A 13,640-nucleotide genomic window follows, 5' to 3' on the forward strand; every position below is an offset into this window, starting at 1 on the left:
ATGAATTTACAAACTGCAAATGTGCAGAAGTTTATCTGTTTGTTCTTTCCTCTTTCTTTAAAGGGATAAACAGTCAAACTAATTTGATTTTTCCAGATTTGCAAATTTTATAATGGACTGAAATCCTGAGGGAGCTAACAACAGATGGATGATTGTGTTATTCTAATTTTAACTACCTTAGGGTTTAGAAGGCTGTCATTTTTCAAAAGATAATCAATTTCTCATTTCCAGAAACCTAAAAAAAATTGAATACATCTACCCAGTATTTGATTTAAAACATTTTATATCAAAACAATTTTTAATTTAAAGCAAATAGAGTGAAATTTTACAATAAAAAAAACTGTTCCACCAGCCAAAAAATACATGATAAAGGATGAGAATACCTAAAGCCTTGGGAAGAAAACAATGTAATAGCAACAAGCTCAGTATATCACAATAATGAATATTAAACAATCAATCAACAGAAAGTCACTTCATTTTTTGGCTTTACTATCAGACTGGTGAATAGCTTCAGCTGGAACCTTTAAGGAATTTAAATCCGCATTCAGGGTTTATTTGCCTCGCTAATACATTCAACAAAGCCGACATCTGAGATCTCACTCGGCATAATTTAGAAATATAACAGAGGGCAGTAAAGCATGCACACTGAGCATTCAGTTGTGCTGAATATTTAGATAATATATATAATATTATTTTAATTTTAGATTTTCTACAGAAAATATGGTCCAATAAAACAATGTGCAAAAGAGAGCTACACAAATTGGAGATTATTATACTTAAGTCTAAAGAAATGCCCACTGTGGTCATGCAAATTTCCATGATTATCATACTTCTTACTCATTTCCTATTACTCCCCAACTTAACCATTAATAGTTGCATGTTTTTCGAATAGATTTTTACGTTCATTCCTAAGATTATAATTTTCTTCACAAATACTTTCCTTTAAAATCTCTTCCCAATTTGTTTTCTTTCATCTATGCCTCAATTTCTTCATTTTAAATATGATGATTATGTCTAGTTCAGAGAGGGTTGAATGGCACAAGGTTTATCAAGTGCCTCAACATAATACCTAATTTAAAAGCGGTGATCAATAGATATCAATTCCTTTCACCTACCTTAACTTTTGTTTAATAGTATCTTGTATTTTCTTCTCATTTCTTTTTTTTTCATTCTCTTAGGTCTCTTTTACCCCTTTCCCAGATTTGCACTAGATGTCATTATGTGTAAATAAGTATAGGTTCACCTGTATAGTCACATATATCTAAATATGTGAATTGTTAGATATTTAAATTTGTTCCAGAACTATAATACATTTCTTTGAATATAGATGTGAATACAGTATATGTGTGTGTGTGTGTGTGTATATATATATATAAAATTAAATGTCATATTGAAGATACAAAGGAGTTTGATACCTAATGTAACAATTTAATCTAGCCATATATAATATAATAAAACTATCAAAATGGTAGTTTAAAGTGAATGCAGTAGGAGCAGAGAAGAGAGAATCCTGCTTAGGAATAAGAGGAGAGGTTACATTCTAGCTGAAACTTTACAGGTGAGTCGGGCATTATCATGTGGATGTCATGGAGAGGGAAGCATTCATCTAGAAGGAACAACAGGAGCAAAAATTTAGTGAGGCAAATGCGCAGAATGTGTTTGGGCAGTTAATGGTAATAAGGCTAGAAAGATATGTCTAACTTGAATAAATAGCACATATTTGAATGATGGTTTCTTCAGCAAAAGAAGAAGTCACATCACCCTTACAGGAAAGATGATCTGTTATCAGTAGTATATGCTAACTCTATTTTCTTCACTGTCTCTTTATTCACTGCCCCTTAAGTATTGGATATTCATCCATGGAAAACTTCATTTCTATACTCCGTTTTTTCCTTTACACAGTTACTATTATAAAATAATCGTTGTAAGGTACAGGTGAATCAAGTAAAGTTTCTGCTCAGAAATCTTAAATGGTTTACTCTATTGCCTATTAAGATACTCATTGACACACTCTATAAAGCCTTCCTCCATCATTCTTTTATCCATTCTTTCCTTTTTGTTCCAGGTGCAGAGAATGACATTTATTGACATTATTGACATTATTGTTGACATTTATTGACATTATTGTTCCAGGTGCAGAGAATGAAATGATAGGTAAAACACACACACACAAAAAAACCCTAAAGAAATTTACAGGAATGTGAAGAATTAGACACTAAGTCAGAATATGAGAAAGAAATTACAATGAGATATATTGGCTTTATATACCAAGCTGATGGCTTCGTAATTTGTATGTGTAGCCCACACTTTTCCTCTAAACTCGAGTCACATGTGCAGAATGTATAAAGCATATTTACTTGAATGTCCAACAAGTATCTAAAACAACAAAAAAGCCAGCGCTTAATCTCCCATTCCTCTCCTATTCTTTTTTATCTCAGTGTACAATCATCCCATCCTCCTAGTAACTCAGAAAAATAGCTTAGACTCCTCCTTGACTCCTTTCTTTCTCTCATACCCCACATTCAATCTGTTACCCAATTACGTTGGCACTATCTTTAAAATATATCCAGAATCCAAAAACTTTTCACGATCTCCATTACTGACATCCTTATCTCACCCAGTACTGTTTTTCAATAGCTTCTTAACTCATTTCCCTGCTTCAGTCGTTTGTCTTCCTTCAGTCTTTTCTCAAAACCACAGCCACAAAGCTCTTATAAAATGAAAACCAGCATGTCATGTGGTTTTTCTCAAAACCACAGCCACAAAGCTCTTATAAATGAAAACCTGCAACGACTTTCAAGATCCTGTATCATGCTCTCCTATCTGACTTTTAACACCACCAATTCCTCTCCTTTACTCCTTTCCAGCCATATTAGTCTCCTTCGTGACCATTTGTTAGCACTCTCTTGCCCTGAACATACCCATATATCTTGCCTGTACTTCCCCTGCTGAACTGTGGTTAATTAAACAAAACAAAACAAAACAAAAACACATCATCAATAAAACTTTATATGAAAACTATTTAATACTGTAGTCTTCACTCCTAAAACTTCCCAGCTACTTTTTCTGTTGTGTATTTCCTCATGTATCATTACACCTTTTAACTTACTGAATATTCTACTTATTTTCTCTCTTCCCACTAGAAAGTAAACTCCATAAGGGGAAGACTTCTTCTGTCACAGTGTCAGTACCTAATACAGGATAATTTGTTGAATAATGAACACGTGTGTCTGGGACAGAGGGTAGTTGGGAGTGATGTGAAGAGTTTAGTGTTCTGCATGGAAAGAAAGTATGATGCTAGAAAAAAGGAAGGGGCAGGATGATGTAAGATCATGGGTACCATGATAATAAGCTGAGACTTTATGCTGTGGTCAATGGTGAGAAATGGCAGAGGAATGATTGGGTAGATTTACATGTCAAAGATCACTCTGAGAGCAGTGTAAAGAGCACCTTTGAAAAAGAACCAGACTCCAAGTAGAGATACCAACTGAAAAGGTTATTATGACGATTTCTCTTGTTACAGATCTTAATGTAAAAGCTTTCTATTTTTCCCCTCTCAGTATGATGTTAGCTGTGAGTTTATCACATATGGGCTTTACTGTGTTGAGGTATGTTCCTTCTATACCCAATTTGTTGAAATTTTTTTTTTTTAATCATAAATGATGTTGAATTGTATCAAATGCTTTTTCAGTATCTATTGAAATGATTCTATAGTTTTTGCTTGGATGATCTATCCATGGCCAAAGTGGAGAGAAGTCCTCTACAACTGTATTGCAGTTAATCTCTCACGTAAATTCTAGTAATATTTGTTTTATGAATCTGGGTGCTCTAGTGTTAGATGCATGTATATTTATTACTGTTATATCCTCTCACTGAATTGATCCCTTTATCATTATATAATGACCTTTTTATAGTCTTTGCCTTAAAGTCTATTTCATCTGATATAAGTATAGTTACTCCTATCCTTTTATGGCTGCACTAGCATAAAATATCTTTTTCCATTACTTCATTTTCAATCTATGTGAGTCTTGATAAGTGGAGTGAGTTTCTTGTAGGAAGCATATAGTTAGGTCCTATTTTGCTATTCAGCCATTTTGTATCTTTCAATAGAAAAATTCAGTCCATTCACACCAATGTTATTATTAATAATAACCATTTTATTACTTGTGTACAAGTTACTGTGTGATTCCTCTCTTCCTTTATCCTTTCTTACTACCTTCTTTTGCATTTATTTTTTTCTGCTAGTATTTTTTTAGGGTACCTATTATAGGTTTTTTTTTTTGTTTCTGTTTACCATAAGGCTTACAAAGCCTTCCTATAGTTATAATGATATTATTTTTAAAAGATAATAACTTGATTGCAAAAACAAACAAAAACTATACACATTAATTCCTTTCTACCACTATTTTGAATTTTTGACGTCACAATTTATATTTACATTGCCTATTGCTTAACAAATTGTTGTAGTTATTATTTTTTAATAGTTTGTCTTTTAGTCTTCTTAGTAAAGATATAAGTGGTTTAACATACCATGGCTAAATATTAGTGCAATAATCATGATAGCATCCTTTTCTTTCCATTTTAAAACTCCCTTTAGCCCTTCTTGTATGTAGGTCTGAAAGTGATAAATTCCCTCAACTTTTGTTTGTCTGGGAAAGTCTTATTCTCCTTCATTTCTTAACATAGCTTTCCTGGATATGATATTCTTGGTTTACATGATTTTATTTTTTATTTTTTTCCAACATTTTGAGTATATTGTCCTACTCATTCTTGTCCTGTAAAGTATCTGCTGTTAGGCATATTGGAACTCCCTGGTATATTATTTGCTTATTTTCTCTGTTTTCAGGATCTTCTCTTTGTCTTTGACTTTGAGAGTTTGATTATAATATGTATTGGGGAATTCTTATTTGAGTGGAATCTAATTGTTGACCTTTTACCTTCCTGTATCTAGTCATTTGTATATTTTTCCAGGTTTGGAAATATTTCCGTTATTGTTTCCTGGAATAAACTTTCTAGCCCTTGTCTCTCTCAGTTCTCTCTTTAATTACAAAAACTCAAATATTTGTTCTTTTGATGTCATTATAAATCCTATCAGCTTTCTTTATTCCTTTTCATCCTTTTTTCTCCTCAGACTGTGTATTTTCAAATTATCTTCAAGCTCACTGATATTTTTTCTACTGTGTGATCAATTCTGCTGTTGATGCTCTTTATTACATTTTTTTCATTTCAATCACTCTATTTTTCAGTTCCAGAATTTCTGCTTAATTTTTAAGAATGATTTCAATCTCTCTATTAAATTTCTCTGATAAGTTTCTGAATTGATCTTAGTATTTTCTTTAAGTATGTTGAACTGCCTTAAAACAATTTAGAAATCTTTGTGAGATCACACATCTCCATCGTTTTATGGTTGGTCTTTGGCATCTTATTTTGTCCATTTGGTGAGGTCATATTTCCACGAATGTTCTTAATACTTGTGGATATGCGATGATATCTACATGCTGCAGAATTATGTATATATTTTAGTCTTTGCAGTCTAGCTTTATTTGTGCCTATCTTTCTAGAGGGCCTTCCAGGGATTCTAAGCAGACTGTCTGTAGAGTTCCCTGAGCCTGTGACTATTGTACCCATCTAGAGAACACTCTAAGCCCAGGCTTGCTGCATGTCTTGCAAGGACTGAGGTTGACATAGCTTTCCAGCCCAGAAAGACATGGGAAAGATCCAAAGAGAACACTGGAGCTATGCAGGAACTCTGGCCAGAAATCAGAGTCCAGATGACTATAAATCTCAGATGGGTGCGCTTTCCAGCAGGTCTCTGTATAAGGAAGACTGGAGTTGAGACTAGGCCCCTGGGTATCTCCTGTGGAAAGGAGGCTGATAGGCTAACTCATTGGCTCAGACAGGGATGTGTAAGCCAGCAGGTCTCTGTACAAGTTGGGTAGTTCCTCAGTCACAACAGGAGGGGCCAGAGCTGATACTAGGCTCCTTAAGATCTGCTGTGAGATGGAGCCTCATGTGCCTATCATGCCGGTTCAGATGCGCACACATCTCCTAGCAGGTCCCTGCACTGAAAAGACAGCTCCCCAACTGCGGTAGAAGAGATTAGAGCTGACACTAGTATCTTAGGGATCTGCTATGGGATAGAAGCTGGAGAGACATGTCTCAGCTCAGAGGGGTACATGTCACTCAGTAAGTCCCTGTACAGTTAAGACTGCAGCACAAGAAGCCAGGGTTGAGACTGGGACCTCTCAGTATCTGCTGCGGGACACAGGCTAGCATGCCTATCACACTGACCCAGAGAAATGCATATATCTTTTGTTAGACATACTGAGTTTGAGGGATTCTGTGGAATTATCCAGGTGATGTTTCTTATTAGGCTGCTGGAAATACAAGAATAAAGCCTATAGTAGATCTTTGAGTGAACGATGAAAATTTTGAAATCATCAATATATGAGAGATAGGTAAATGGTATAAGCAGAGGAGACCACTAGAGAATAATGGATAGAATCAGAAGAGTAGAAGACATTGCTTAAGGCAAAACAACTTTTAGTGGATAGAGAGAGAAAAAAAAAAAAAAAAAAGCTCAAGAAAGAATCCCAGAGTTACAAGGAAACCCAGACATTTACAAAGAAGAGAGGCTTAATGATATCTGGAATGTACATGGCACCAAGTAAGAGTCTGTTAGGATGAGAAAACTGCACATCTGTAATATCATTACACATCTCCATTGATTATCTTGTTATATACTGAGTCTTTTTCAAACTTCAAAATGTTAAAAATGTACCTGTATACTCCACTGAAGGGAAGTAGCATTCAGATGGGCTTTCAGTGAGATGAAGCACAAATTTTTCAAGTAATTCTACTAAGGCTGTAATAAACAAGAGAATAATTAGGATATTAAAGGTCAGAATAATATGTGACAATGCATCCTTAAATCATAGAACTAGCATATAAAAGTCATCTGAACTTCACAGATACACTCTAAGGGAGTTCAATTCAAATGCATACTGTTTTAGTATTCATAACACTGTTTCTGATGCAAATTAAACTTTAATAGCTTAGCTGAGAACCTATTCAACATAAAACTGAAAAAGGATCATCTGTTATCTTTAGATCCTCTAAGAATTATTTCAGAATTTGCTAAATGATTTCAAAACTGAAAGTATCACTAATTATGCTATAATACCTTTGTTCTTTATGCATAACTAAAAAAAATATTAGTGGGTTCTAAGGCTAAGATCAATGCATAGCTCATTCAAAATCAGGACATATTATATGTTTTACATGCTTTGCAACTGATGGTATCTATTCAAGGCAACCAATATCAAAAGAAGGCTTGACCTAGCTGGCTTGGAAGTGATAAAATGGTTATTTTCTAGGCTGGTTTGATAATGCCACTAGGCTTACATCTAATGCACTTGAAATGGATATAAACAGGTACAATATAATTAATATGCAACCCAGAGTTTGTTGTGGGTTTGAGTTTTTTGTTGTTGTTGAAAATAAATGAATTTGTAGAGTCAATGTTATGCTTTAAATAATAAGTACACTTTACTCACTATGTAAAATTGTCCCTTAATTATATCCAGGATATTAACTCTAACCTACATTAACTAAATGAACCCTATTTCACATATAAGTACATTTTAAGTATATAATTCTTGAAGAAAAATTAGTGTTCAATGGGTGGAAAGTCCAAAATCAAAGAGGAATAACATATGCTTTTCAGCAATTGTAGCTGACAAGTTTTATCTCATAATATTTTAATGGCTTAGGACAAAAATGAAATGATTTTATTCATTGAACTCTATTCATACGATGATTTCAAAGCTAAATGAGTATTAAAAGTATAAGAATCCAATCGTCACGGGTCAGAAAGGACATCAGTATTGTAAACTATTTATGTTTATAGTTGCTTAGACTGGTTCCATCTTCATGTGTAGACACAAATTTTGCCATACTTATAAAAATCTTTCAAAAGTCTTTCTTCTATGAATTAACAAATTAAATAGGCCTCAGGTGAGAGCATTTAAATTCTATGTGTATAAACTTCTTTCTTTATAAATCACTTAATACTGTCTCTTGAGATTATAAATTTTGCAGAAAGAACAATGTCTTCATGAAGTTCAGATATAATCATTCTTAGTTTAATAATAATTTAAGATGCAAGATATACATTAGTAACAAAGATTATACAGAAAGACACTTTTACAACTCTAAACATAATGTAATAATGTAATTATTTTTACTTCAGCACAACCATGTTTGCTACACACTATGTATTTAAGTAAAGTGCTTTAGTTAATGGGAAAAGACACAGCATATTGCTAAGCAAGTCTTTGAATCCTGTGCCTGAGATTAGGTCAGAAATACAGAAAATTCATTACATCTGTGAAAGAACTACATACAAAATAATTTGATACTTGAGTCACATGACTAACTGCATACATAGCAAGCCACACTACTTTCTGACAATACTGATATTCAAACATGTTATTAGATCAGTATATTAGAGGCTTACAGATGAACTAATTCTATATTGCATAGGTAAAAATGACATTTACTAAAGTACTCCCAGAAGGTTCTAGATTTCTACTGATGCCTATTTATTCATTTTGCCCAGCAACCCTTAAATAGCAACATATATTTTTAGGTATTTTGAGGGATAGGGTATACTCATGTAATGATGCTAAAAATCGATCTATATGTGGTAATTGAACCTATGACTCTTATCTCAGTACATCTTTCTAACCAATTGTAAGTGTAGCTGAACTACATAATTACTAAAGTGACTATTTATCTCAGTATGACCAACAGCCTCACTGTCAACCCACTGAAAATTCCATTAACTCAAGGAAATTAATTCATGTCACAAAACAATCCCTAACTTTAAAACAAATTAACTCTAGGATGTTACTATCCAGAAAGTAAACTACAGAATATTCTTTCCTCTAAAGTGAATTTTTAAATTTTAAATGACAAATCTGGAATTTCTATAGAGGGTTTTAAATTATGGGCCTTCTCCCTTTACTCATATCTATTTCCTGGGGTAGGAATATGACACAAATAGAGTATGAAACCAAAATTTATAATATTTATATACTAAGAAGAACACGTGGGTTTTCTGCTGAGAGAAAACTAAGGCAGACCATTCAAGGATACTTGGGTATTGATTCTGCTTTCTCCTTGGGCTTTGTCATCTGCTATGGTCTAAATGTTGGTATCCCTGAAAATTTCTTATGTTAAAATCCAATATATACCCAAAGAGATATTACTCAGAAGTTTTGCCTTTGGGAAGTGAGTAAGTCATGAGGGCTCTGTCCTCATGAAAGGAATTAGTGCCCTTATAAAAGAGGCTGAAGGGAGCTGTCCTTCCCTCTATTTCGCCATGTAAGGCTGTAGTAAGAAGGCACCATCTTTGAAGTAGAGAGCAATTCCTTACAAGACACTGAATCTGCTGGTGCCTTGATCTTGGTGTTCCCTGCCTCCAGAACTGTAAGAAATAATTTCCTAATGATTATTCATTAGAAATATTCTCAAGTATTTTGCTTTAGCAGCCTGAAGAAACTAAGATATCATCACAACAATAACTGACTCCAGAACTAGGACAGCTCCATGCTTTGAGTACCCATACAACCATTCTGTTTTTCACTTTCAGTATAGTATTCAATAAATTACACTTTATTACAAAATAGTTTTGTGTTAGATTTTGCCCAGCTACAGGATAACATAAGTATTCTGAGAACGTTTAAGCTAGGCTAGATTAAGCTATGATATTCAATAGGTTAGGTGTGTTAAATGTATTTTCAAATTATGATACATTTATTAGGATGTAACTTCATTGTAACTTGAAGAGCATCTGTATAATATTGTATTGAGTGAAATGTCCAATAAAGTACTATGGTTTACATTGATTTTGATTAAAAATAAAAAGTGATAATACATGAAGGATGAAATTATAGGTAAATTTTAGCTCTTTATTTTGCTTATTTATAATTTCTGGTTTTCCAAAAATAAATACGTTAGATAATTGTCCAGTTGCTAAGTGATGAATACTTAAAGTAGTGGTAGAGGATATGAATGAGAAAGAACAAATTAGAGACAGACGTAGGAATAGCATCTGTAAGACTTGGTGACTAAGAGGACAGGTATAATTCAGGGGATAAAAGGAAGAAGTCAAGGAAAAGGTTTCTCCTTTCAATGATTGAGTAGATTACTATTGGTCATAATCAGAAAAGAGAAAGCAACAGGAAGAACATACTTCATTTTATACTCTCAATGGTATCTCACACAGGAAAAACCTAGATTGGGAGCACTAAAATTTAAACAAAGGGGACAGTAGGATTAAATTACCAGAGCAAAATAAACTTAAATGTAACCAAAGGTAAATTAAAAATCACCATATTCCTTTTTAAAAAAGAAGACTGTTATATGAGAAGACTTTTTATAATTATGAGTAATTATGTGGAATCGCCTAATGCTCATTGCTGGAGATGAGATTTTTCCCCAACACTACGTTCCATAAAAAGGAACCAGAAACACTTAGACTCTATTTTTAAGAGTATCAAAGTAATGAATAGGCAGGGCAAGGTGGTTCATACCTGTAATCCCAGCATTTTGGGAGGCTGGGGCAGTTGGATCACCTGAGATCAGGAGTTTGAGACCAGCCTGGCCAACATGGTGAAACCCTGTCTCTACTAAAAATACAAAAATTAACTAGGTGTCATGACATGCGCCTGTAATCCCAGCTACTCAGGAGGCTGAGGCAGGAAAATCGCCTGAACCCAGGAGGTTGCAGTGAGACAAGATCCCACCATGGCACTCCAGCCTGGGTGACAGAGCAAAACTCTGTCTCAAAAACAAAACAAAGTAATAAATAACTGAGGTGAAGACTTGTGGAAAGTGCCCCAAGCTACCATGATTCCAAAGAAAACACAGTTTTAATGGTAATGTTCTACATGTTTGTCCTGTTTCAGAGGAATGAATAATAGTTAAAACAGCTGGTATTTCTCTTTTGTCTTTTTTTTTTTTTAATACTTTAAGTTCTAGGGTACATGTGCATAACGTGCAGGTTTGTTACATATGTATACTTGTGCCATGTTGGTGTGCTGCACCCATCAACTCATCAGCACCCATCAACTCGTCATTTACATCAGGTATAACTCCCAATGCAATCCTTCCCCCTTCACCCGTCCCCATGATAGGCCCTGGTGTATGATGTTCCCCTTCCTGAGTCCAAGTGATCCCATTGTTCAGTTCCCACCTATAAGTGAGAAGATGCGGTGTTTGGTTTCCTGTTCTTGCGATAGTTTGCTGAGAATGATGGTTTCCAGCTGCATCCATGTCCCTACAAAGGACACAAACTCATCCTTTTTTATGGCTGCATAGTATTCCATGGTGTATATGTGCCACATTTTCTTAATCCAGTCTGTCACTGATGGACATCTGGGTTGATTCCAAGTCTTTGCTATTGTGAATAATGCCGCAATAAACATACGTGTGCATGTGTCTTTATAGCAGCATGATTTATAATCCTTTGGGTATATACCCAGTAATGGGATGGCTGGGTCATATGGTACTTCTAGTTCTAGATCCTTGAGGAATCGCCATACTGTTTTCCATTATGGTTGAACTAGTTTACAATCCCACCAACAGTGTAAAAGTGTTCCTATTTCTCCACATCCTCTCCAGCACCTGTAGTTTCCTGACTTTTTAATGATTGCCATTCTAAATGGTGTGAGATGGTATCTCATTGTGGTTTTGATTTGCATTTCTCTGATGGCCAGTGACGATGAGCATTTATTCATGTGTCTGTTGGCTGTATGAATGTCTTCTTTTAAGAAATGTCTGTTCATTTCCTTCACCCACTTTTTGATGGGGTTGTTTGTTTTTTTCTTGTAAATTTGTTTGAGTTCTTTGTAGGTTCTGGATATTAGCCCTTTGTCAGATGAGTAGATTGCAAAAATTTTCTCCCATTCTGTAGGTTGCCTGTTCACTCTGATGGTAGTTTCTTTTGCTGTGCAGAACCTCTTTAGTTTAATGAGATCCCATCTGTCAATTTTGGCTTTTGTTGTCATTGCTTTTGGTGTTTTAGACATGAAGTCCTTGCCCATGCCTATGTCCTGAATGGTATTACCTAGGTTTTCTTCTAGGGTTTTGATGGTATTAGGTCTAACATTTAAGTCTCTAATCCATCTTGAATTAATTTTCGTATAAGGAGTAAGGAAAGGATCCAGTTTCAGCTTTCTACTTATGGCTAGCCAATTTTCCCAGCACCATTTATTAAATAGGGAATCTTTTCCCCATTTCTTGTTTTTCTGAGGTTTGTCAAAGATCAGATGGCTGTAGATGTGCGGTATTATTTCTGAGGACTCAGTTCTGTTCCATTGGTCTATATCTCTGTTTTGGCACCAGTACCCTGCTGTTTTGGTTACTGTAGCCTTGTAGTATAGTTTGAAGTCAGGTAGCGTGATGCCTTCAGCTTTGTTCTTTTGACTTAGGATTGTCTTGGCTATGAGGGCTCTTTTTTGGTTCCATATGAACTTTATAGCAGTTTTTTCCAATTCTGTGAAGAAACTCATTGGTAGCTTGATGGGGATGGCATTGAATCTATAAATTACCTTGGGCAGTATGGCCATTTTCACGATATTAATTCTTCCTATCCATGAGCATGGTATGTTCTTCCATTTGTTTGTGTCCTCTTTTATTTCACTGAGCAGTAGTTTGTAGTTCTCCTTGAAGAGGTCCTTTACATCCCTTGTAAGTTGGCTTCCTAGGTATTTCATTGTCTTTGAAGCAATCGTGAATGGAAGTTCATTCATGATTTGGCTCTGTTTGTCTGTTACTGGAGTATAAGAATGCTTGTGATTTTTGCACATTAATTTTGTATCCTGAGACTTTGCTGAAGTTGCTTATCAGCTTAAGGAGATTTTGGGCTGAGACAATGGGGTTTTCTAAATATACAATCATGTCATCTGCAAACAGGGACAGTTTGACTTCTTCTTTTCCTAAGTGAATACCCTTTATTACTTTCTCTTGCCTGATTGCCCTAGCCAGAACTTCCAACACTATGTTGAATAGGAATGGTGAGAGAGGGCATCCCTGTCTTGTGCCAGTTTTCAAAGGGAATTTTTCCAGTTTTTGCCCATTCAGTATGATATTGGCTGTGGGTTTGTCATAAATAGCTCTTATTATTTTGAGATACGTTCCATCAATACTGAATTTATTGAGCGTTTTTAGCATGAAGGGGCTGTTGAATTTTGTCAAAGGCCTTTTCTGCATCTATTGAGATAATCATGTGGTTCTTGTCTTTGGTTCTCTTCATATACTGGATTACATTTATTGATTTGCATATGTTGAACCAGCCTTGCATCCCAGGGATGAAGCCCACTTGATCATGGTGGATAAGCTTTTTGATGTGTTGCTGAATCTGGTTTGCCAGTATTTAATTGAGGATTTTTGCATCGACGTTCATCAGGGATATTGGTCTAAAATTCTCTTTTTTTGTTGTGTCTCTGCCAGGCTTTGGTATCAGGATGATATTGGCCTCATAAAATGAGTTAGGGAGGATTCCCTCTTTTTCTATTGATTGGAATAGTTTCAGAAGAAATGGTACCAGCTCCTCCTTGTACCTCTGGGAGAAT

At 34.9% G+C, this 13,640-nt stretch overlaps 1 protein-coding gene across 3 annotated transcripts in view; it reads right to left on the minus strand.

Annotated features, from left to right (window-relative positions):
- TBC1D32 (TBC1 domain family member 32) overlaps positions 1 to 13,640 on the minus strand; it is a 226,795-nt gene that overhangs the window by 37,492 nt on the left and 175,663 nt on the right. For all 3 annotated transcript variants that reach the window (XM_015137509.3, XM_015137505.3, XM_015137510.3), the window contains one exon: positions 6,782 to 6,865. In XM_015137509.3, the coding sequence (XP_014992995.3) occupies positions 6,782 to 6,865 (84 nt within the window). The remainder of the gene's footprint in view (positions 1 to 6,781; positions 6,866 to 13,640) is intronic.

This window comes from Macaca mulatta, chromosome 4 (assembly GCF_049350105.2).
Source record: "Macaca mulatta isolate MMU2019108-1 chromosome 4, T2T-MMU8v2.0, whole genome shotgun sequence".
Classification (NCBI taxonomy): Eukaryota; Metazoa; Chordata; class Mammalia; order Primates; family Cercopithecidae; genus Macaca; species Macaca mulatta.